At 61.8% G+C, this 25,021-nt stretch overlaps 3 protein-coding genes across 3 annotated transcripts; 2 read left to right on the top strand and 1 right to left on the bottom strand.

The window, feature by feature from the left end:
* Positions 1 to 1,687: 1,687 nt before the first annotated feature.
* Positions 1,688 to 2,715, top strand: BESB_072980 (FUN14 family protein; the record flags this gene model as incomplete). Its single annotated transcript, XM_029365671.1, has 2 exons — positions 1,688 to 1,999; positions 2,506 to 2,715. 2 exons carry the CDS (start codon positions 1,688 to 1,690, stop codon positions 2,713 to 2,715), a joined length of 522 nt encoding a protein of 173 aa, XP_029218155.1.
* Positions 2,716 to 5,868: 3,153 nt separating this feature from the next.
* BESB_072970 (putative histone lysine methyltransferase, SET) lies at positions 5,869 to 13,211 on the top strand (the record flags this gene model as incomplete). The annotated part of the gene is made up of 6 exons (XM_029365670.1): positions 5,869 to 10,380; positions 11,068 to 11,152; positions 11,464 to 11,596; positions 12,077 to 12,205; positions 12,596 to 12,730; positions 13,091 to 13,211. The coding sequence occupies 6 exons, from the start codon at positions 5,869 to 5,871 to the stop codon at positions 13,209 to 13,211; spliced, it is 5,115 nt and encodes a 1,704-aa protein (XP_029218154.1).
* A 2,528-nt stretch (positions 13,212 to 15,739) lies between these two features.
* On the bottom strand, positions 15,740 to 20,722 carry BESB_072960 (uncharacterized protein; the record flags this gene model as incomplete). Its single annotated transcript, XM_029365669.1, has 1 exon — positions 15,740 to 20,722. One exon carries the CDS (start codon positions 20,720 to 20,722, stop codon positions 15,740 to 15,742), a length of 4,983 nt encoding a protein of 1,660 aa, XP_029218153.1.
* Positions 20,723 to 25,021: the final 4,299 nt, after the last annotated feature.

The raw sequence follows: 25,021 nt of genomic DNA, 5'->3' as shown, positions 1-25,021 counted from the left end.
AGCCCTTCTCTGTCGGCGAGTGTCTCTTTGTCCGCTTCGCCGCTGGGCCTTGCGAGCTGTGGAGGGAGCGGATCGCCAGCGGCACTGGGTTCAAAGGAAACTCCGTCATGTAATCTGCGACGAATATGCGATTCTGCTCATTTTTGGTCTGCTAGATTTGTCGCGAGATACCGGCCGACGCCACACACAACTCCTTGTCGTCGGGCCCCTCTTCTCAGCTCTGCGGGAAACGCGCCCCACAGAAACTACGTACCTCTCGTTTGATTCAAAAACACTGAACCTGCCTACACAGCAAAAAAATGACTGCTGAAATACGAGCGAGAGGGTCCTTCCCGCGTAGGCAGTTTCGTGGCTGGACCCGCGCAGGCCCCGAGGACATCCGCGAGAGATTTTAAAGATGATTATTGTCCGGCCTGGCACTCAAGCTCGTCGAAAAAGGAATGCAGGCACTCTCTACATGGGTTAAGGGCTTCTTCGCCTTCCAGAGAACTCGAACCTTTTCCATTCCTACATACACCCCCCTGGAGTACTTGCGGGTGTCGTTCTGCTTACAGGTTTTTGTTTCCGTAATTTTTTCTCGCAGCGTTTCTGCGCAGTGCGTAGGCCGCAGCCACAGGTGTTTGCTTCTCGGCAGATACTGCAAAGCGCAGAAAGCTGGTTTCTTTGCGAAGTCGTAGAGCTGCGAACGAGAAACTGCATACACTCTCGCACCGTGCCGCACACCATGCTCGGCATCGCGAGCGCACACCTGCGCAGCGAAATCCTTTAGACATACGCGGCTATTTACCGGCACCATATCCTTCTCGGAAGCGCCAGCTAACGCTCTGTAACGCATCCTCGCGAGACGGGGGGTTGTTTCACGTACTTCCCTAGTCGACTGGCCCTATATACGTGCCCTCATCGCAGCACTTTATTGCGTGTGCTGGTGTATGCCAGCTTCGCCAATTTGCTGCCTCAGAGGGTTTGCGCGCTGCGCATGCAAAGAAGACAATCGGGCTCCTCTCTCGTGAAACTGCTGTGGCCGTTCGCCGAGGCAGCTGCGCCTGCATCGCAGAGAACGAATTTCCTCCGCGAGGCGCCTCTGCAAGACTGCGTCGGCTTCGCGGGTGGAGGGGCGCCTGCGGCGCGTGGGCATGCAGCAGTGCGGAAAGGCTGGGCGACTGCCCTTTTTTTTATGCGGTCCTTCACAAGAGCAGACCCTGAAGAAAGCGACAAGCAGATCACAAACATCGAAAAACTGCGGGAAAACATTCTTGGCGACCCTTTTGCATCTGGTTCACGCCTTGGAATCGGCGGTCTTTTGCCCTCTCGGTCTGTTCCGCGTGCGCATCTGCGCGACGTGCCCTGAGATCCGAGAGTTGTGTGCTCTGCGCACCGCACGCTCATCATTGATTTCGTTCTCCATCCTTGTTTCCTTCTTCTTTTTCGGTCCATATCTTTGGGCTGTCCCCCTTTTTTACTGCCTTGACGCTTTGTTTTTTTCGAAAGTTTTCGCGGAAACGCTCCTCTCCAGTGTCCATACACTCCATAGCGCCGGCGGTAAGTGTCGCGCGAGGTTTCCTGTCGCGTTGGACCGCGTTTTTCGGAGTTTTCTTCGCCTGTTTTGCCTTGGCTTTGCCGCACTGGCCCGCGCTGCTCAGTTCGCAGCTCCCGACTTGCTCCCCGCGTTTTTCCAGACAAAACCACCATGTCCGCGTCGAACTCCGCGCTGGAGGCCACCTCCCCCGGCCGGGCTGAGGCCTTGCCGCTGGCGGAACGCTCTGAGGAGAGCTTCTTTAACCGCGTGTCAGCAAACCTCTCGGCGTACGCGCTCGCCTGCCAGAACGTCTCCTCCGTTGCAGACTGGATGCAACTCAACAGCAGATACCTGGGATCTAGCATCCTCTACACAGACGAAATCAGCACCGGGCTCATCTTTGGATACTGCGCAGGCTACGCCATGAACCGCGCCCTCAGATTCGGCGCCCTCCTTTGCGGAATCGGGTTCATCTCCCTCCAGGTGCGCCGCGGACTCTCTCACCACGCCAACCGCTAGATTTCCGGCAGAAAACTCCGTCATGTACACCACCTGTTTCGATTTTCACTACTAGACAGGAGACGCCCCACGTGTGCGCATGTAAATGTGACCTCTTACTCGCGCGCGTGCCTGCTACAGCTGCGTTTTCCTGTCCATTTGGACTCGTCTCTGCATGCATTCGAGTAGATTTCTGCATTACGGCTGCCGCACTAGATTCGCCTCGCGTGTCTGTCGGGCGAATCTCTCGGGGACAGCCCAGAGACCTCCGCCGGAGTCCCCTCCCCATTTGCCGATGCACATATATTCTGCATGGCGACCATTGCTCGCTGCACCCTGAGTCTGTCTTTTGGAAACCTCGGGACCGTGCATTTGACTCGGACGCTCACGCACGCGTATAAGTGTCCTTCATTTTTCTCGTCTTTTCGCGGGGGTCGCTGCGTGTGCATGATTGCTGGCTAGCTTGTTTTGATTGCGTGCGTTGGATGCAGACTCTAAACCACTACGGCTACATCAAAGTGAACTGGAAGCAGGTGGAGGCGGATCTGAAGAAGCCGCTGGACGTTAACGGCGACGGCAAATTCGATCAGGAGGACATTGCCATCATCAAGAACTCCTTCATGCGCATGATGGCGCAGGGTCTGCCGTCCACTGCAGGCCTCTCCGTTGGCCTTCTGTACGGCCTGCGCTCTTCGCGGTAGAGCCGCACCCGCCGTGTCAACTCTCCACGACGGGCGGGGGGGGGGGGGGGGGGGGGGCGGGAAGGGGGAGTTGCTATTCAGCAGCAGCTACGCTGGCGCGTCTGCGTAGGGCGGCGCTGCAGAAAGATGCACGCATACATTTACACGTATTCTTGTCGCTCGGATGCATGTGTGTGGCAAGATCGAGGCGAGCGGAAAACGATGCTGCGGCGCAGAGGCGGGTGCGAGAGAGCGGGGAGAAGAGGATTTGCGACATTTTCTGGTGCGGGGCGGCGCATGCGAGTGCGCGAGAGAAGCTCGGTGCGCACGTCCCCGTCTTTTGCTGATTTGTATCGCTACAGCTCAATGAAAGAAACGACGTGATTGCGGCTTTTTGCATCTTGGCTTGGTTTTTCAGAATGGAATGAACACACGATGCAACGTGACTCGTGCGCATTGCATCACATCGCGGTCCAGCGGAGAGGCCTCTGCTCCTCCTTTCTTCGGGACTCACAAGAGACGCGCGTGCTGCAGGCGGGGGTGATGCTGTGCAGTGACAGCTATACACGCAGATACTTCGATGTATCCACATATCGCGATACATCCAGATATCTCTTCGTGTCTCTCTGCCTGCGTCTGTTTTCGTCTGTTTTTTGCGTGTGGTCAAGTTGGAGGCCGAGAAGGTAGAGTCTGCGTCTTCGTATGTCGAACGCGCGAGGGGTGTGACTCGTTTTTTTTTTCACAAGATACACCTCCAGACACGCGTGCATGTGCGTGTACGTACACTCCTCCTGCATGCCCAATATATACATTTCTATGTAAGCGCCGATGCGGCTGCAGGCGCGCGCGCCCATGCCGTCGTACGCCTTTGCGTGTGTCTGAGGGTAGTCTTGACGTTTTGCGGACTTTCTCGGACTTACACCCCACAGCGACAGCCCCGAGGAATGCTGATTCTGCTACGTGGCAGGGCCTCGCTCTTTCCGTCTCCGCTGCCGCCGCAGGTCCTTCTACGCGGAGAAAACCGTCAAAGCCTGCAGCGCGACCAGAACCGCACACCGCCCAGCGGGGGGCGGGGGGGGGGGGCAGGCTGCGAGAGTGCTGAAAGATCTGGCGGCCCGCGCACACTGCACATTTTGCATCACCGCCTCCCCTCGTTTAGGCGTAAAGGATTCAGGAAAGTAGATTTCAGCCCGCACGTGAGGCTCGTTGCTAACTACAGGAAGAGAGAAGAGCCCATCCACATACGAGATATATAAACGCATATACATATACATAGATATATATATATATATATATATATATATGTACAGATGTATGTATATATACATATACGTTTGCACATATACGGGATCGTCGTGGGGATTCTGTTGAGATATTCTTGCGCGCTTGATTAGCGAGGACCCAGCACCGCGCACAGGCACATGATGAGAGTCTGCCGCAAGGAGAAACATGAATGAAGTGACACGTAGGCATCTGTTTCAGGCTCTGCGCGAGCAAGAAGAGATACGCCTCGCCTCAGTCACTCGAAAACGGGAAATACTGCGGGACTCAAGACGGAGAGTCAACAGTTGGCGTGATGGTCACCCTTCTGCCGAGGAGGTGACGTGCAGGGAGAGTTTCTACAGGTTTCCACGATCTGCCTGCAGGCCCTTTGAAGTCCGCTGGGGTCACTGCTCACAAGACACGCCCCTCCGCAGGGAATTCCCTGCGGCGCGGCGCTGGCAATCGCCAGCGAAGGAGAGAGAGCTTCCGGTCACATGCTCTAGGCTTTTTTCCTCTCTCTTCTTCTTGTCTCTCTCTAACCCGGGGCAAAGAGAAAATCGAAGCGCCAAAGGCGACGAGAGCCGCGGCGGCCTCACGCACGCGTGCTCGCTTACGCGTTTTGACGCATGCAGTTCACGCGACAACGCGAGGCTTCAGAGCTGATTTTGAAAGCTCGATAACGCACAGGACGCTTTCTTCCTGCTGAGAGGTCGAGTGTTCGCTCTCTCTTAAAGGCGCAACGGTCTCTTTTCTTCTGCTCCTTTTCCCCTCTGTTTCTTCGTTCCTTCTGCCGCGCAGCTCGCTTCACTGGGAGGTCTCGACTTCGCGCACACCGAGACTTGCCGGCAATTCCTTTTTCTCTGCCTGGATGCGGCAGGTCTCCGCTCTTTCCCAGCATTCATACATGCGAGAGGAGGTTTCTATCCGTGCTGTGGACTCTCTTCCGCTGCGGACTTGGTGCGTCGCGAGGCCCTGCCCCCTCCGCCTCTGTCTCTCTCCTCACGGTCACCTCGCCCCGTTGCCAGCTTCTCCTTTCCGGTCTGGGTGACGTTCTTCCCAGTCGTTCGTCCTCTTTGTGTGACTCTCAGTTTTTCGTTTTCCTCATGAGACCTCGACCTCTCCCGTTCTGCACCTTAGCATCTGCAGGCCGCCAGCACGTGGGATGGCATCCTCACGTCCACGCGGGAGTTTAGCCCTCGATATTTACGGTTTTGTCTTGTGAGAGACTCGGGCGTCATTCGTGCACCGAAGACGCCTACCCTTGATATATTGATAATCTACGCACGGCTTCGCTGCATCGTGCGCATGGCGCCGAAAAGGGCCTGCGGGAGCGTCGACGGCCCCTTCTCAAAGACCGCCTGCGTCTTCACAGCTCCACGTGTGCGTCCGTGCCGCGATGGACACTGAGCGCGAGATACATACCCAGAGTCAGGCTTCCAGAGCTGCGAGTGCAGAAAAGACTGCACGCAGAGAGCTATCCGAACGTTCCAGTCTGCGGTGCCTCGCCGCCGATACATGCGTAGAGCCCATCTGCGTGTATATGTCACTCTCGTGCTTTTTACCCCGAACGGCTTCTAGGCGCTGTTAAATATTCACAAAGTCATCCTTCACGCACTGCCGCGGGACCGGAGAGCTGGCGTAGAGGCTGGAAACCGTTCCGAGTTTACGCGTGCCTCCGGCCATTCTGGAACGAGAGCTGTGGCGACTGGAGGAAGAAAGACTGCACATGCATAATGCTGGTGCCAAGTGCTTAACCGACCGAATTCATCGGCTGTATGTACAACTCAGCGAAGTGGATGTACAGTGGAGACTGAGATCTGTACGCACCTTTATTTAGTTTTTCGTGACCGGCGGTCTGCGCACCTTTGAGACTCTGGCAGCGGAGTCGTTTGTCATGTTACTTCCTCAACCATGGCGCTGCAGACGTCAGACTCCACCCCGTCATCATCGTCTTGCTCACCGTCATCATCGTCTTGCTCACCGTCATCATCGTCTCCCTCACCGTCATCATCGTCTTCCTCACCGTCGTCTTCGCCGCCCTCCTCACCGTCTTCTTCGCCGCCCTGCTCACCGTCTTCTTCGCCGTCTTCCTCACCGCCTTCGTCACCGTCATCGTCTTCGCTCTCGTCGGATTCGTCTTCATCGTCCTCCTCTCCGTCCTCGGCGTACTCTTCGTCTCCGTCATCTTCGTCTTCTTCCCCGTCTCCTCCGCGCTCGCGCACTGCTCCGCAAGGAAGCCTTGTGCAGGCGCCTTCTCTCACTCTGGCGCCGCCGCGCTTGCCGCTCGCTGCCTCTCCCGGTGCAGCTCCCCTCGATCTTCCGTCGTATGCACTTCCGCCTGACCATTCGTTCGCTTCTTCTGCTGTCTGCGCGCCGACTGCACTTCCGGAAGGCGACGCAGGGAAGCATGACAGCGCCTACCCCCCTGTAAGCACCTTCTCTTGCCTTCCGCCCCGCCCCGTGTCTCTTCAGCTGCTTAGCGACTCCACGCGCGGAGGCTTGACTGCGTTTCCTCCTCCGTCGGCTTTGCCGTCGCCCCTGCCCTCTACGTCGCATCCGTCGTCTGCGCGTCCCTTCGCTGTCGCTGGCTCTTTGTGCCCGCCCCCCGCGGGCCTCGCCGCTGCGTCGCCTGCGTCTCCACCTTGTCGTTGTGCGTCTTCGGCGTCGCGCGGCGCTCGCGATAGCAGTGGAGCCGCAGGGGCCGGCGAGCGGAGACTGGGCGCGGAGACGGAAGTAGCGAGCGTCGCCTGCCGCAGCGCCGCCGGCGAAAGGGGGGGAGAGCGGGGAAACAGGAGACCGAGCTTGCTGCAGACCAAGAGAAGAAAAGTGCAAACTGTGGGCGCCGCGGAGGACCTGGCAGCAGAGGGCACGACGCGCGCGGGCGACGAGCGCGCTCAGGCAGAACAACAGACGAATGAGACTGCGCAAGAGGTAGCGGAAAGCAAGGTCTGGATGCCCGGCTTCGTCACAGTGTCTGCCTCCTCCTCGCCTCCCACACCTCAGCGCGCTTCGACGCGACCCAGCGTTGACAGCTCCTCCTCCTCCTGCTCCTCGGCCTCGCCTCTCTGCGCTTCTTCGCCGTCCCTGGGGGTGAAGCCGCGACGCGCGGCGCCGGGGCGCGCGCGCTGGGAGGGGCCGCCAGGAGAGCGGAAGAGACAGCGACTGGCTCCGCAAAAGACCTCTGACCCTGAAGAAATCGCTCCCTCGGTCCTCTGCTGGGACAGCAGCCCCACGATGTCTGGAAGCGCGGCCTCGCCTCCTGCCTCGCGCGCGGCCGTAGCTCCGCCCCCGCCCCGTGCGTCGGCCCCGTGCGCCGCCGGCGCTTCACCTGCGGCTGCAGCCTCTCGAGAGCGCGACCACCGCGAGGGCGAAGGCGAACGAAGCAGCAGTGAGGCAGCCGCGGCCGCCTTGAAGCCGAGCGAGATCCGACGGGCTGCCGCACGTGTGAAGGCCGAGATGGGGGAGGAGACGCAGACAAAACCCGAGACGGCACGCGAGCCTGAGGACGCGCACCTGGAGGGGGCGAAGAGCGCATGCAAAGGCGAGGAGGCCGCGGGGAGAAAACTCTCTTCCGCAGCGGAGGACGACCCGCAGCGCGCCCTGCCGGTCCCGCGCATGAAGGCGTCTGAACCGAATCAAGCGACAACAAACACACCTGGATCGCAGGAGGAGGCTGCCTCGCCGCCAGGCGCGCCCGCGGCTCACCCTCTCCTTTCATCGTCGTCTGCCTCTCTGTTCTCTAAAACGTCTTCCTCCTCTCCCTCTTCCTCTTTCTCTTCCTCCTCGTCTTCTTCGTTTGCGGATATCCGCCCACCGACGCTGCGCGAGGTCATTCGGCTCATCGCGGCGCCGCATCGTTTGCACGCGCTGCTGGCGAGCGATGCGGAGAGGCTGCGCGTCGAGGAGGCCAGCAAGCCTGCGCAGGCGGCCAAGGGCCGCATGCGAGGAGGAAACGAGGAGACGGAGGAGGCGCGGACCGAATGTCTCTGCTGCGAGGACGCATGCGACCTCTGTCGTCACATCACAAGCGCCGCGAAGCAACTCTTCCCTTGGCGCGCAGTCGTGCAGGCCGAGCGGGCGTGCGCGCCCTCCGCGTGTCCGCGCCCGACGGCTGTTGCGGGAGCGGAGGTGAGCGGCGGCGAGGGCGGCGACGAGGGCGCCGCCGAGGCCGGCGAGAGTGTCGTGGCGCCTGAGGACTGGTACACAATTGAGCAGCTGCGGCGCTGCGACCGCGGAAACAAATTCTTCTTCCTGCGTGCGCCTCCAGACGTCACTGCGCAGACTGCAGAGATGCTCGCCGAAATTCTGCTCACCGACGAAGGCGCCTTCGATCTCTTCGTTCCCTTTCCCGCGGCGCATTCGAGCCCAGGTGCGACTCAGCCGCTCAGCGCCTCCCTCGAGACCGCCTCCGCCTCAGCGCCGGCAGAGGCGGAGGCGACGCGCAGCCCAGCAAAACTTACTGCAGAAGTAGCGGAAAACGCCCACGCGGAGGCAGCCAACAGAGAGCGGTCACCAGGCCTCGCAGAGAGCCACAGAGCCTCGCTTCACGCAGAAGAGACACATCCCAACCTCGGTGCCTTGTTGAAGACGAAGCACGAAGTAGAGACGCGAGAGGAAGTGGTGCGAGCGGAAGCGACGCCAGACGGCGCTCCTGCAGAACTGTGTGGGAGACGCGGCTCCGTGGCAGCCAGGGCGGAGGGCCCCGTGGAAGATGAACAACAGCGAACGCCTGAGGAGGCAGGAGGGGGGGGAGAGGATTTGAATTTGAAGCAGACAGAGGGCGCGAGCGACGCGCGAGGGACGCGCGGGGACCTCGAAGAGGAGGAGGAAAACGAGGGCGACGCAGTCGAAGTCCACGCGGCAGCAGCCGAGCGAGTCAGCGATCTAAAGACTCTCCGCGGAGCGGGGACAGCGCCGCCGCTTCCTCGCGCGACTCAATGCCGCCTCCACACACTCCTCGCGTCGCCTTGTGCGTGCAGAGTCCGGCGCCGTCTCGATCGCGCCCTCGAGTCCCTTTCTCTGCGACTTCGGGCGCCTCGCTGCCGCCCAAACCTCCGCCTGGATGAACAGGCGGCGGAAGGCGAGGCGGGAACCGGCGAGCGAGAGACACGCGGAGAGGCGTCCGCGCCTTCCGCATCTTCGCCGTCCTCCGGCTCTGCCGCCTCGCGCGAAGGTCGCCTCCGCGGAGCGGCCGCAGAGCTGCTTTCCCGCAGGTTGTGCGTCTTCTGTCGAGAGGAAGAGGCAGCGAAGGAGAGCCCTCAGACCGACGGAGACCAAGGCAGACGCGAGCCGGCGGCCTGGACTGCCGCGGGCCCGGGGGGCCCCCAGAGCGCCCCCGGCCCCGGGGACGGGGGCGGCGGGGAGGCGGCCGCGGAGGAGGCCGCCAGCGAGCGAAGAAGCGAGGCGCAGGCGCCAGGCGCCCACGGCGGGATCCGAGGGCCTGAGGACTCGCAGGTGGCGCGAGACGCGACCTGGATTGCGCATCGGCTCTTCCATTCGGCGCCGGCTGCCGGCGCGCCGACGTCGGGCGCTTCGGAAGGGGACCCACTCCGAGCCGCCTCGCCCTCGCCCTCGGCCTCGGGCGCGTCGCCAGCCGAGTCCCCGACAGGCTCTGAGGGCGTGCGGGCCCCTGCGAGCCGCGCCCCCTTTCCGCCGAGCTGGACAGGAGGGCCCACTGCAGAGGCCGCGAGACAGAGCGGAGAAGAACGCGATCCTCTTTTCGCTGAGCTCTTCCTGCGCCTCCACGGGGCGGCCTGGAGGGCCTCGCTTCTGTCTGCTTCCTCAACGTCGCCGGCCTTTCTCACCCGTCCTCTGTCTCCGTCTCTTCTTCCTCCTTCTCCTTCGTCGCTTCCTCCAGCCTCTTCACCTTCCTCGTCGGCACCTTCAGGCGCGCCACCGCCGTCTTGGCGGTCGCCGTCGCCGCCGCGGCGTCTGGCGGTCGAGAGGCTGCTGCGCGTGGAGGCGCCGCGCCCCCCGCGGCGCAGCTTCGTCCTCGTCGAGTCGCTGCAGGGGGCGGCGTCGCTCGTGGATCCGTACTTCCACGTGCGGCAGAGCGCGTTGCTTTATCGCAAGCACTCAATCCCGTCATGGCTGGTGCCGTCTCCGCCGCCCGATGCCGAGATCGCGGCGCGACGGCTCAACGCGTCCGAGGGGCCTTCCGCGCCGGCGGCCGCGGCGGGGCGGGCAGGGCGAGGCCGCGGCAGGCGCGGAGGGCGCGGAAGGCGAGGCGCCAGGCGCGGAGCGGAGAGCGCCAGCGAGGGATCAAGAGTTGGGAGCGCAGGCGCCGTTGAAAAAACGGGCGAAGAAGACGAGCCCGAAGGGGACACAGGCGGAGGTGACGCCGCGCACATCGTGGGCGCCGCGCCGCAGTGTCTCAGCACCATGCCGCCGCCCAGAAAACTCTTCCGAGGCTTCCTTCTCAATGTAAGGCCGCCAGGCGTCGAGTTTGCATTCGTTTCATAGTTTCGTGCATACTGTTAGCACGCGGCTGAGGAGGAAACGCGAGGCTGCGTTTGAGGGGGGGGGACAATCTGTTTCGGTGCGTTCAGTGAGGAAGTAGAAATAGAAGGACGCGCGCCTGACAGACTTCGCGCAGGCGCGCGCAAAGGCCAGACCCCATACAGAAAGGGGAGGTAGCGACCGCGAGCTGCAAAGCCGAACAGCAAGGCCATGAGACAACGTGAGATTCTCACAGGCCTCTTGCTTGACTTGTTTCGTTCGCAGAGAGTTCCTTCTGGAGTCGCTTGGCTGAGGCGGCTGTCGGGTCCTTTGCAGCTGCCGCGTCCCGTTCATCGAGACTGCAGCGTGTGCATACTCTCTCTATCTCTATCTCTATCTATGTATCTATATCTGTATCCATCTGTCTCTCTGTTTGGATTTCTACCTCTGTTCTACCAGAAATACGCTTTCTGTCTCTGTGTGTGCGTTTTCCCGCGCTTGCTGTTGTCTGCACTGTCGACGCGTGCGTGCCTCGGTGCGGAGTTCTAAGCGCGGCTTTGCACATATGTCTCGTTTGATTATTCTGCGCCCTCAAGCTCGCCGTCTTCCGCAGTCTTTCCTGTCTCTGCTGTCTCTCCACGGCCCGGGCCTCGCCGTCTCTTGTCTCCTCAGCACGACGGGACTCTCCCGCAGAACCTCGCCTCTCAGCTGCTGCGAAACCGCGAGGTTTCTAGAATGGAGCAGCTGCGCCAGCAAGGTACGCAGCCTCAACCGCCTAGATCAGGAATCATCTGCAGCAGCGGAGCGCCGAGGGAAGCTTTTTCTTGCCCTGGTCCTAGCCGTTCTCTTCTGTGGGCCTGTCGTGGAGGCGCGACCCAAACAAGCGGGGCGAGCACGAGAGCAGAGCTCGTTTCTCGTTCTGACCTGCCTCCCTTTCGTTCTCTTCGCTCTTTTTGCTTCCTCTCTCCTCTGCTTTTGCCAGTGCGGTGTGGCAAGGCCTCCGCCTGTTTTCGCTGCGTCTGCGGTGCGCGGAGCTGCATGCAGTTTTTTTCCATTTCTTTTTCTCAGCTTTCCTCGAGGCAGAGGCCGTCGAGTGGCCTGCGGTACCGCCGCCAGAGCGCTTCCCAGATCGCCGGCGGACACGCTACGAACTCGCCATCAGAGGCAAGCGCGTAAAACTGCAAAAGTCGCGAATCCACGGGTGAGTCTGCTCCGCCCGCGTAGAGACGAGACGACGCATTCAACGCCTCCACGCACTCTCTTGCGAACTGCTGCAACGCATATGCGTCTGTCGCGGGATTTTCATCGCGAATCGAACCCGCAGAAGACATGCACGTATACCTGTATGTGTGCTTTTCAGGGGGGTAGGGGAGCGGGGAGGGAAGGGGGGGAATGTGCGGCTGTCGCATGTCTCTCTGTGCCTCTTTGTCTCCGCTTGCTTAACGCGCGCAGGCTCAGGGAACGCGCACTCGGTGCCACGAGAGGCCTGCAAACGCGGAGGGAAGTGTGTTTTAAAGAAAAGGGATGTTCAGCCGGGAAGTTAAAGTCTAAGTAATATGTCCAGGAGTCTCAACTTGGATGCCAGTGTGCTTTTCGCTCGGAGCGTGGACCTTGCGGGCGCTGCGTCGCGACTGCGTGTCTCTTTGTGGATGTTTTCTGCGTCGAGTTTCTATCCTTGCAGCTACGGAGTCTTCGCTGTCGACTGGATTCGCGCGGGCGAGGTCATCATGGAGTACGTTGGTCAGGCTTACGCCTACAAGCAGCGGAAGGGCGGCGTCGACGGCGAGGAGCCCAGTCTGGCAGAAATTCGGTACGGTGAACAGACTCCTTCCCTGCACACCTGCGCTGGGGGAGACAACGACCGCGAGCGAGGTTCATGCGCGGCCGGCCGAGTGCCCACACATGCATTCATAGATCTACACTGACGCCCTTCAGCAGGTGTCTGTCCCTCCTCCTGCTTCCTCAAGTCTATATACATATATATATGTGTGTATATATATATTTGCATAGGCACATATATATCTACCGTAGAATGCGCCTGGTTTCTCGTGCGACGGGCGTCAGACGGGGGAGCGACCATGGAGAGCGAGTTGAATCGGCATCGCAGGCGCTCTAGCATCTTCTGCTGCTCCCTGCGCCTGCGCGACTGGCCTCGATGCTCCACCGCGCGTGGAGAGTGTGTGCTCGCGTTTCTTCTCAGAGAAGCGCGCTACGACTGGCAACACGGCAACTGCTACATTTTCTCGCTGGACTCCGAGAAGGGCCAGACAGACGGCGCCGGCGCGAGCTCGAAGACCAAGTTCATCGACGCTACAGACAGCGGCAACCTGGCAAGGTATTTTCGATCATGCTGACAGACTACGCAATGGACTACGCAATGGACGCCTGTCTTCTCGCGTGGCGGGCGCCAGGCGGGGAGTCGCTGCACTCCAGCCGTTTGCCTCGCGAGCGCACGAGCTCCAAGGCAACGCTGCAGAGATTGGGGGGGGAGGGGGGGGGAGGAAGGGGAGGAAGGGTCCCCGCAGAGGCGCAAGCAACTGCGGAGAGGGTTCAACCTCGCGAGGCGCGGATGCAGCGCCTCTGCGAGCCTCCAGTGCAGCGTGTTTTCTCGCCGTTTGTGTCGATCTTGTCGCTCATCTCGATCTCGTGGCGCGTCGCTCTTCAGCACTCCACTGCGCCGTCTGTTTCGTCTCAGATACATTAACCACAGCTGCGAGCCGAACTGCGAGTCCGTGCGGATGCCTCACAACGCCGTCGCGATCGTCGCTCTGCGTGACTTGCTCCCGGGGGAGGAGCTCTTCTACGACTACCAGTAAGGCTTTGTCTCGCTTCGCAGTGTCATCGCGAGGCTCTAGCGATCGGTCCTCGCCCGCAATTGCCTTCGCCAAGTCGCCCCTCTGTTAATTCTATTTTCTGGCTTCATTCTCCGTCCGCCTCATTCTGTCCGCCGTGCGGCTTCAGAGGCCGGCTGAGCAGTGTGTTCGTGCCTCCTGTCTCCTTCTTCATTGCGGCTTCTCGCCGCGCCAGTCATCTCCTCCCCTTGCCCGTTGCGCGTCGTTTGCTGCGCTTCCTCTCCTCGCTCGCGGGGCTTGGGCATCGCCTCTCGAGTTCGCGCTTGGCTGCCCGGCCGCTGGCGGCGAGCCTCCACGTGTTCCGCCTGCGCCCTCTGCGTCTCTTTTCAGTTTTTCTGATAAGTCGAAAGAAGTCTGCCTCTGCGGCGCGCGCACATGCACCGGGAACATGTGAGCGGAGGTCATGTCAGTCGAAAGGATGCAGCGCCCACGTCGTGAAGCCCGGCAAGAAGAAGCGGTGGAGACGAAGCGCGCAAAAGAACGAGGCGATGCGAGAGCGGCTGCCAGAAAGTGCGTCGCTCAGCAGACTTACCTTGGTTGTGCGCCGCGGCCGACTACATGCGCAGCTCCACGCCCCCGCAGCAGTGGCGGGTGGGAGTGACCCCGGGACACAGACGCCGCAGGCGAGCAGGACGACGAGAGGCCAGCCAGCGAGTAGATGCAGAGGCCAGAAAATCGAAAAAACACTGCGAGGAATGCAGCAGGAGAGAACGAGGGCGCGCCGAAGAAGCTCGCGAAGGATGCAGAAGAGGAGTCTGCGGAGAGCCGCGAGGCGAAAGAACGAAACACTGGCGTCGTCAGATAGAGGGCAGGGCGAAGAACACGAGAGGCAACACGCAAAGAGACAGAGGAAACGGGAAACCAAGAAGAGACGCACGCCCGCCTTCCGTGTGACCGGTTTCGAAAGACGCATCCACCGACATATATGTATGATATATATTTCCGATCTGAGCTGCCTTCGAAGAAATACATATTTGTACTAAAGTCGAAAGCGAAGGAGGGGGAACTTCCTTCTTTCAATCCCAGATATCGAAGATGTCGTCGTATTCGGGCCATCGCGAGTGCTGCCGGGCGACGGCCCCTAGCTGCGAGACGCGCTGCACGCACGTCGGGAGCGCTACGCAGCGGAGACGAGAACATCGCTGCTCCCTCCACTCTCTCGCGCGTGTTGACTGACAACTCGAAGAGTTTACAGTTGTATCGCACTCTAGAAAAAAAGCATGGAACGCGCCGAAGCAGCACGAGATGCGCTCCATGTCGCACATGACGGTATCTATTGGCATGTAATGCAGCTTTAAGAGTAATTTCAAAACGTCAGCGCAGTTCGCTGTACGAATTCATGCGCGTCTGTGACCGGCGGGACACAGCAGCGCGCATGCGCGATACGACCGCTATCCGCCAGACACTCGACGAGAAACCTATCGAGTGCACGCAGCGACGGGGGTACCTACCGCGAGGATGCCCAATCAACGCGTTTCCTGCCGCGTGTCTTCACTTTTGCACTTCGCATGTGCCTGCTTCTGGATGTGTAGATGGGACAGGACCCTAGACGCGTGTATGTGCGGACGTATGCGGCTCGGACTCACTCCGCATTCTGAACACGCTTAGAGGTCAAAATCTCACCCCCGTTTTCCACGAGCGGCTCTACCCATGAGCAGTGCTGGTAGAATCGAACTCCCGACTAAAAGAGAGGGATGTGCCAGAAAATAAATATATATAAGTGTGTGAAGATAAATATATGTATGTATATAAATGTCTATCTAGGTGCTGGAGGGGAGGGGGGGGATGTCTCTTCCCTGGGCTAGAGCGCGTGCTGCAGAAAATCGCGGATCGCTTTATTTTCGAGGGTCGCGGCTTTCACCAGAAGGAGACACACGCAAAGCGAACACCTGAACAGCCCAGGCCGTGCCAGCGTAGACCTCTGCGAAGTCTCTGCCGCACCATTCAGTCGGGCTAGGGGCCGGCGGCGAGCAGGCCGCGCGCGGAGAGTCCATCTGTGCGTTTCAGTGCTTGAAAAGCACGCTGGCCGCGCTAACGGAGTTCGCTGGCAGCCACGCCGAAACAACTCTTGCTGCGCTTCAAAACGCGAAGACGCCGAGTGAATGCAGATACACCACGCCACCAGCCTGCACCAGGGGGCGTCCGCGCAGCCTCGCCGCAGAGACGGCGAGGCCGCGGAGCCCCTCCACGCCCACGTCAGATACAACGGATGAGTTCGCTCCCACACAGGGATAAGGTCAAATCAAAGCGACCCTCCTTCAAGAAAACCACGCGGACGCAGAGGCCAGCGAACAAAAGAAAACGCGAAGAATGCGCGCCGGCAGCGGAAGGGCAGGTGTTTGAAGCGCATCCCTCCGCGATCAGTCCAGCGCGATGTCAATGGGGCTTGACCTACCTTTCACGGCCCATATATCGTGGAGACTCGCATCCAGGGGTCGTGTGCTTGCCAACTTGAGCGTTCGCGATCCCGACCCAGCAGTGTCGAGAGTGCCTCAGCGTCGCCGGTCCCGCCGGCCCCCGTCGTCTCTCCCCCTCGTTCCTCGTGTTGAAGCGCTCGAAGTCGCCTCTTGGGCGGCTGCCGTGGCCTCCATGAGCAGCTCTGCCAACTCTTCGGCGTCCACAGCTTCATCCTCCTCTCCGTCGCTGCGTTCGCTGCTTTCACTGCTCTCGTCCTCATCGGTGTCTTCTTCGTCTTCCTTGTACGACTCGTCTTCATCTTCTTCCTCCGCCACGCTCCTCGACGCGACCCCCCGGGTGCTTGGGGCGCCCGCTGCAGCTGGGCCCCTTCTGGTGCCGCTCGCCTCTCTCGGCGCCTCGCGGCAGTGTTCCGCCTCGTATCCTGCGTCGTCGTCGGTTGCCTTCTTCTGGCGCTTGCGCGCTCCCATGGGCGCCAGCTCGTCCGCTGCATCGCCAGAGGCCAGCGTCAGCGGCCTGCGCGTTGCCGCGTCTGCGTCATCTCCTTTTTCCTCTTCTGCTCTCCCCGCCTTTGAATGGCCGCGCAGCAGCCGCTCGCCCTCGCTGTCTGTCGCGGCGTCGCCTCCACAGTCGCGTCGCTTCACCGATTTTCCGCGCAGCTCGGTGGCCTCTGACTCGCTCTCCGCTTCCGCGTGCCTTCCGTGCCTTCGCTTCATCCCCCCTCGCGCAGCGACTCGCGCCGTATCGTCCTCGTCGCTTCCGCCGTCGGTCTCCGCGCAGTCGCTGCTCTCCGCGACGCCCTCTGCAGTGCTCTCTGCGCCCCGCCGCCTTTCTCCGTCTATAAGCCGACGCAGCAGCCGCGTGCGCGGCGAGAGTCGCGGGTCGTCCTCGTCGCCCGCCGACCTGGCCAGTTGCCGCTGGAGGCGCTTGAATTTTTTGCGCAGCAGGACGCTGGCGGGGGGTCCCTGGTTGCGTCCGCGGAAAAGGAAGCACCTCTCGTCGCCGTCTTCTTCTTCCTCCTCGTCTTCTTCGTAGCCTCTCTCCCCCTCGGGGTCGCTCGCCTCGCTGCTGCTGTATCCCTCCTCGTCGCCTTCGCCGCGCGTCGTCCAGCTCGAGCGCTCTCCAGCTCTCTGTTCGCTGCAGACTGACGAAGAAGAAGCGTATCGCCCCATCGCGACCCCCCCCGCGCCCGCCTCGTCCGCCGCATCTGCGTCGCTGCCAGCCTCGGCATGTTTTCCGTGGAGGTCCTGACTCCTCGCCGCGTCTTCGCGCGACCACGACACGCTCCGCGCAGCGACGAGAGGGACGCGCGACGCGGACGAAAAGGCCGAAAACGGAGAAGGAGGCGCAAGACACGGGGAAGACGGGCGCGACGCGGGGCGAGGACCTGCATAGCGGCTTCTCTCGCCTCCTTCGGCGTCCTCGCTGGCGTCAGAACTCGCTGCAAGCCCGTCAGACGCGTAGTCAGGCACGAGGCACACCGCCGCTTCCTCTCCGCCTTCTGCGGGCGCTTCAGCCGGAGGGCGCGGGAGGCCCGCGGCACAGCGGGTCAGCTCCGCAGAGAGAGGCCTCCCCCCCTCCTCACTCCGAGCGCGACGTTTTTCTTCTTCTGCCTCCCCCCCGACCGCGAGAGGGCCCTCGCGGTCGCCTCGTCGCAGCGGCGCTTCGCCATATTCCAACAGTTGCAGTTCGCCCTGCGCGACCAGCTCCTTCTCCTCCGCGCCGGTCTCGGGTTCGGGAGAGGCAGACTCCTGCGGCGCGGCTCCCGCGCACGGGTCGCAGGCCTCGTCGTCTTCGGCGCACTCCTCAATCACCGCCGAGGTGAAGACCGCGTCGGCGGCGAGCAGCGCGCGGAACTGCTCCCTCTGAACAGTCCCCCAGGCCGCAAAGTACTCCTTGAGCGACTTCTCTCTGCGGCGACCGACCCATGGGCAGCGCCGCGCAGCCTCCTCTTGGCGCGCTTTCTCCCGCAGCCGGCAGTCACAGACGTCGATAAGAAATCCGCAGCGCCACACCGCAGGCGGTAGGGCCTGGGTCTCCGCGCCCGGCTGGGCTCGCTCTGCTCTCTGATTCCCGCCTCCATGGTCGCTTACCTCCCGGGGCACGCCTCTTGCTGTTGCCGCGTCGCTCTCGTCCGCTGGCGGGCTCGGCGCGGCGGACTCGCCCCCCGTCTGCTTCCCGTGGAGGCGCTTGGAGGGTCTCCGCCGCTCGCCGCAGGAGAGGAGCGTGTTGTCCACGACGCCGAGACACCCGACGGGTTTCCGCGCGTGGGAGCCGAGCGCTTCCCCGCTGCTGCTCCGCTCGCAGCCGCAAAAGTTCTCTCGCAAGTCGACAACCGCCCCAGCCCACGCGTCCGCTTCCCGCTCGCTCGCCGACTCGCGGCACTTCACCGGGAAACTCCTCGCCAGACCCCCGCAGGCCCCTTCGCCGTTCTCCGCCTCGCGTGCCGCGCGGCCTCGTGGCTCGGGCGGGGGAAAGTCGCCGCCGTCGAGATCTTTCGTTGAGTCTCTCTCGGCGACGAGGGCCTCGACCTGTGTGGCGGCTTGGACGTCGCGCGTCTGCTGCTGCTGCGCCTGGAAGAGCTGTCGCCCGCGCTTTCGCTGCGCCATGGCGTCTCGCAGACAAAGGACGACGTCGCCGTCAAGCCGGTTGTTGGCGAGATCGAGGACTTCCAAGTCGGCGGCGCATGCGCCCACGTACGCCTTGAGCAGCACGCGGAAGAGCCGCTCGCCCTCGATCTCGTTGCCGCTCAAATTCAGCGACCGCAGACCTGCCGGCGCCGGCGGCGACGGCGACGAGACCTGGGAAAAACGTCCCCCCGGAAAAAGCTCACAGCCCGCCGCGGAGCCCGGCGAGGCGGCGGCAGCTTGCACAGGAAGCGCCTCCTCGCTCAGAGGAGCCGCAGCAGCTCGAGACTGCCGACGCGCCTCGCCCCCGTCCCGCGCCGCGGAAGATGCCTCAGCCTCGTCGGCCGCGTCTTCGCGCGCTGCAGGCTCTGCGCTTCGCGCTCTTTCATTCTCGAATGAAAACAAGCGGTGCGATGAGATGAGCGCCAGAAGGAGCGTGATCGCGCCTTCGTCTCGCAGCAGGTTGTCGGCGAGGTCGAGGACCTCCACGCTGGGGAGGCGCACGAGAGCTAGCGAAAGCGCAGACATGTCCGCAGCCGCCAGCCGGCAGTTGACCACAGAAAGTTCGCGCAAACTCGCGCCGAAAAGTGGCAACACCGACACGCACAGGGCGTGGAAACCCCCCATACTCACTCCGCAGTGATGCAGCGAAAATGCCGCAATCCCGCGAGACGTGGACGCCGCGCGCGACGGCGCCGCAACAGAGGCCGCTGGCGAGCACGTCGAAGGCGAAGCCGAAGCGATGAACCCTGGAGAGCCTCTCTGCGGACTGCCTTCTCTGCCACGCTGACTCCCCTCCCGCGTGATGGCCTCGCGCAGCACCTTCACGGCGTGCATGTTCACTTCGGAGGACGAAATCCGCAGCCCACGGAGTTTCCCAGTCGCCGCAAAACGAGACAGAAAACCAGCCTCGTCGCGCCCTCCCTCCGCGCGCTTCTTTTTCGCGTCCTCTGCAAGGCTACGCCGAGCCCCCGACGGGGACCCTCGACCTGTCTCCTCTCCTTCGCCGTCTAGGTCGCCCCCGCGCGACGCCTGCAGGCCTTCGCACGGCCTCGGCTCGCCGCCGCCGCTGCGCGCCGCGTCTCCTGAGGCACACGAATAGCCCGCCGCCGCCGGTTTCTGTGCGCCTCTGTGCCTGTCTCCGCCCTCGGGGTCCTGCTGCGGCGAGAGGAGACCGCCAGAGACGGCCGCTGCATCGTCGCCCTCCTCCCCCAGCCGCTTCCAGTGCCTCACAGAGAAGCAGGAAAAGTCGATCTCCCAGAGGCTCGCCTCCGCCGCAAGCGCATCTGCCGACCCCACGGGACACGCGCACCTTGTGGAGGAGACGCGTGTGCGCTGTCGGTCGCGCCCAGAGGCTGAGCAGGCGCATGCGCCTCGCTGCGCGTGGCTGCCTTCGTGCCCGAACGGCTGTATTTTTCTTCGTTTCCCGCGACCCAGAACGAGTGAGATGCACTCGCCCCGGTCGCCCGCCGGAGGCGCCAGCAGGTTGAGCAGCGAGTCGCGAGGCAGCAGCGAGAGATGCTGGGGAGACAACGTGAGCCGAGATAGAGGAAGAAGGCCTGCACTCCGGGGAGTACAAAAGACCACTGTGGGAGTCTCTGACGGCGGGGGAGAGGCAGGCGACGAGGAGGCACGCATGCTCGTCGCCTCCGCATGCGACTTCCTCAGGTGGGCGCTCCAGTCAAAAAGGGCGGGTCGGACCCGGCGCGGCGGCGCGCGGCGGTGAAGCGAGCGGAAGACTTCTGCGACTGGCGCTAGGAGGAGCGGCGAAGCGGGCAGAAGACCTGTCACGATTTCGCGGAGTGAAAGAAGCTGGAGGAGTAGACTCAGGGCCTGCCGCGAAGACGGGCACGGAGCGAAGAAGACAGACAGAAAGGACGCGACCCCCTCACAGGAGGGCGACAGGGAGCTCCGCCGCTTCGCAGGCTGGACGTGGGCGGCGGCGGCCCCCGCCGCCGACTCTCCTCCTCCGCCCCCGGAAGAAGGAGAGGGCGGGCGTGTCCCCGCGGAGGCAGACGACGGCTGAGGAGAGGGCGACGTGGGCGAGGAAGGATCTGAACCCCCCGGCGAGGGCGACGACGACGACACACACGACGCGTAGGAAGAACCCGTGGACACGGTCTCTGTTGAGACAGAGGTGGCGCTCCCCTTCACTCTCTCCCCTCGGCTCGGCTTCCGCTCCCCGTCTCCGCCCCTCAGGCCCCCCTCGTGTGTGTCAGCCGGGCGGGCGGAGAGCGGCGAGACGGAGGCCGCAGGGGTGGAGCAGCCAGAAGAAGACCGCGCGCAAGAGGGGGGGGCGGACGAGACAGACGAGCTGGGCGACTGCAGCGCCTCGCGCTCAAGGCTCTCCCCCCCGCGAGTGCCCATCCCATTCACGGGGCTGCTGCTGGCATCGGCCGCCCCCGCCCCCCGAGACGAAGCCCAGTCCGCCATCTGCGCGGTGCTGCTCGCAGCGCCTTCCTCGACGGACTGAGACCGCGCGACCCCCTGCGCGTCCCGCCGCGCCTCTCACGCTGCCCGAGAACTGCCACGATCTGCACGAAAATCCGTGAGGCGCTCTGCAAGACACTCGACTCGTCGTCTAACGAGTAGTCAACCCTCTGTTCCCGCGAGTCGCCGGGAGGAGGAGTAAAGTAGCGGCGCGCGCACGGCTCTGCGACAGCCGCACGCAGCGTACGCGATGGGACAGAGCCTCGAGAAAGGAGGGCAGAGTGGAGAGTGAAAATCGAGAGGCGAGCGCGAGCGGGCCGAAGAAAAGCGCCGGTGCGCGTCGAGGCACAACTGCGCCAGCGAGAGTTCGTGTGTACGGACAGGAGGGGGGAGCTGTTTGCCACGGAGGCACCGACGCCACACAGGGATTTTAGGAACGATGCAGAGACGAGCAAAGAGCAGACCCTGCGCAGACGCCGCGCCAAAGAACGACTGAGGAGGCCAAACGCGCGGAGAAGAGAGAATGACACACAGGCGGCATGGTGGACGAAGAAGAGACGTGAGCTGGGGGGTTGGATGGGCAGAGCACCGTGCCCGCGAAGAGAGTCGTCACAGGGAAGAGAGAAACGCATAGTCGCCCTCTCAAACCCACAAATCAAGGCGAAGCAGCCTTGGTGACAAAGAATGCAGACGAGGCGAAGCGCCAGGCCGGATGCCTCGTGCCTTGCGACGGGGAGCGGAGGAGGCGCCTCTAACGTTAGCGAGGCGAGAATACAAGCAAAGCAAGGCGAGAATACAAGCAAGCAGAGGGCGGGCATCCGCGGCGAGAGGGCCTCTTATTGCCGAAAGAGGCGAACAGAGGACAGCCTGCTTTTCGCAGCCGAGGTGGAGAGAAAAGAAGCCCCCCAAAATGGGAGCAGAAGGACGAAGAAAGCACCGGTGTCACTGTGGCTGTTCTCCCTCCTCCCGCTGACCAGCGGCAGAGAAGACTCGAGCCAGCGAATTCTGAAGCTCCAGGCCTTTCAACGGGAGCCACCAGAAAAGAACCCGCGAAAAACGCGACCCTGTGTAGATCAGAGAGGCACTTGTCTCGAGAAGAGAGTGAAAACTGCGTGTGTCTCGCTCACTCGGATCTTTTCGTGCTGCGCGAAGGCTAATATACTAGGCGCGGACCGCTGCTAGGCCGGAGATTTGCGTGGATGAGCAGGTCGGGGGTTAGCAGATGTTTCGTACTGTTTTCCCAAAGAGCACCGTAGAAGGTTTGGGAAACTCTGGTGCGGAAAAGCAGAGGATCCGCGGAACACCTGTTTTAGTGAAACGCGCGAAAAAACGGCGCTGCGAAGAAGCTGACCAGCTGCGCAGCACACCCCCGGCACACCGCGCGGACTGCGAGGCAGGGTCGCTGCGAACCGTGTTTTCTAGGTGACCTCGGAAGACAGCGAGAAGGCGCCGAAACGAGCGCGCCGGGCGCTGGGCGGGGAGGCGGCGCCTGGTTCGGCGAGCTGCGAACTTTGCAGTGCAGCACGTGTGTCTTCTGGAACGAGGAGCGCGACAGGAAGGACGGAAATACTCCTCCCCGTGGGAAGGATGCAGGCAGAGAAACGCTTTACGCAGCCATTCACTCCCGTTCCATCTCAATTCGCCGAGCTGTTGAGGCCATTCTGCAATGAGTCAGGAAGGCTCCGACCAGTGACGATCTCTCTTCGAAATTCGGCCTTACTAGGCCCCACATACAAAAACGAGCGCCAAACGAGTCAACTAGGCTGCGGCGATTTACTGCGAGGACGGCGGCCTTCTAGAGTAGTGACGCGGTCGGGCGCGACGCAAGCTCCAAGCGCGGAAGAAGAAAGATCTGAGAGAACTGATATTGTCTTCAAGCTGCAGACAAGCGGAAAACGCCATGTGCTTTTCGCTTTCGTAGCTTTATTAGGGGAAAGCCGGCCTCGCCCACCGGTCGGAACAGCACCGCGGCTTAGAACTGTAGATTTTTTTTAGGGAACGTATTTGAACCGTTTCGATGGGAAACCACGTGAGGGGAGGACACCCTGTAGTTACTCATGATTTTTCTCATTTTCGATTCGTGCAAGCCCTCCACACGCGTCCCGCAAAGGATCGCACGCTCGCGGCTAGGTGGCGCGACCGCTCGTCAGGAACGAGCCCCGCCCGCGTAGTTACCCCGTTCAAAAATCACTACATCGAAACTATGAGCCGTTTTAGGTGCAGTTGGGACGGCTGCGATGGACATCTTGTCTAAATCCTGAGAGGCGTGCTACCTCGAGTCCCGCGCCTCGCCTGCTTCATCGCAGCGCCTCGCAACACCGTGACCTCCGCGGTCATCCTACATCTGGTTTCTCTCCAGCGCCTCCCTTTCGAGACACTGTGCGCTGCAAGCAGGCCCTCCACGCACCGGAATTCCGGCGAACCGCGGGGGTATGGAGGCGCACGGGCGGAGGGGTGACCGCCGCTCAGTCGGTCGACGGGCGCCTCACAGGGCTAGGCGTGTTCGCTGAATGGAGTGAAATTGCAGCCACGGCTACAGCAGCCAGGTTCCATCGAGACTGGAGAGGGTGTCTCACGCGTGTTGACTGGGGACGCTAAATGGCGTCACGCCATTTTCAGAGCGCCGCGCGGGAACTCAGGCGTTCACTCTGACAGGCCGCCGCGCAGCCGCATGGGCACGTTACTGCAGCATCGGCACTCGACACACTTCGAATAGTTGCTACGAGTGGCGCACCGACGCGTTTCGATATGCAACAGGTCAAGTGTCTTGCGGCCCTCACTTTGCACTCCAAACACGCACGCGGCGCTGCCCCGTGCCTTGCCTAAGCGGGTAAGTCTGTTGCATTCACAGAGCAAAACACACTTCCGGGTTTTCGGATTTCGCGAGGCTCTGAAGGGAAGCGAGCGCCCTAGTCGACTCCCGATGTTCGCCCAGTTGCACGCATCTACTACCCCCAGCCTTCTCCACGGTCTCGTCATCCTGAAGAAGAGGTGACTACTGGAAGACGGCCTGAGGCATCGTCCCACCGGATAGTGAGAAGGATGGACGGTTCACGCAGGCAGAAAAGCACAAGCTCTTTGCAGTTGAAGTCCAGATATTCGTGTGAGACCTGAGAGGACGCAGCAGGTCGTACCTTCCCCACGGGCAGCACGCCAAGGCCGCCGGTGTGCGGAAGAAGCAGTCCAGTTAGATACGTTCCGGTGCATCTTCCCTCGAGAGTGACTCCCCCTTCCTTTTCTTGCACCATTCCCTCAACAGTCCCTGCATTTGCCAGGTTCGGTAGGCGAATGCAAGCTTTTCTAGAGAGATGGCGCGCGGAAAAAGGTAAGTGACTGGTCAGGAGGCGCTGATCCTGTCACGAGGAGGCTGTGTTTCGCGGGTATTGCCAAACACACTACTTGCGGCATAGTCGCACCCCCCTTTTTCGCGACACACATTCGCTCTTCTTCAGCGACCTCTGTGTAATATCTCTCTACTTTTTGTCGTTTTCTGAGCCGCTCAAGAGGCTGCGTGCGCTGTTCTGCGTGGGATCGGCGTCTTATCTCTTTCGCGTTCGCAGCGCGGCCGCCATCCAGAAGTCGCTGTGTCTCTCTGCAACGCGGTGCGGCACCCTCCGTGGCAGCTGTTGCTTGTTCTGTGTAGTTTGGTTGATTTTTGTGCTGCCGACCTTCTTTCTTACTTGCTTCGTTTCCTGCGTTCCTCTATTGGCTGCTTTGCTGTCGCGGAGACAGGTGTTTCCCCGCCACAGCGTTGGCGCAATGCCTTTTACCTCGAGCAACTATGACGTTTCCCCGCGTTTTGTAGAGCAACTCTCGTGTCTCCTCCGCCTTCTTCTCCTTACTCCCAGTTTTCCCGTCGGCTGGTAAAAGACGTCGCCGTCTTCCACACTAGTAGCTGCAGACCCGGGCGTTGACTCGGACCTTGCCTTTGCCGGCTGAAACGCCGATTCTCGTCTTTCGCTCCAGCAGACCGCTGCAGCAACTCCATACTTTGTCTCCCTTCTCACCGCGTAGAGTGGCTCACGGACTATTTTGCTAGCCAAGGGCAGTTCGTTCTGCTCCACAGTCTATTTGTTCTTTTTTAGGGGGGCGAAGCGCAGGCTCTTCCGCGTGGTCTCACCGGCCTTTATGCCTCTCGTCTCGGTGAGTCGCTGTTGCGGTCCTTCGTTTCCTGTCGATTTCTCAGCGAGAGCTCGCGGGCCTTTTCACTGGCGAGCAGAGGCACCGCATGCTGGCTACATAGAGCTTGAGACTGTCCCTCTTCTTTCGGCATCCAGAGGCGTTTCTCACCTGTCTCTTGCG

This window comes from Besnoitia besnoiti (assembly GCF_002563875.1).
Source record: "Besnoitia besnoiti strain Bb-Ger1 chromosome Unknown contig00007, whole genome shotgun sequence".
NCBI classification, from domain to species: Eukaryota; Apicomplexa; class Conoidasida; order Eucoccidiorida; family Sarcocystidae; genus Besnoitia; species Besnoitia besnoiti.
This window is presented reverse-complemented; position numbering and strand designations above follow the sequence as displayed.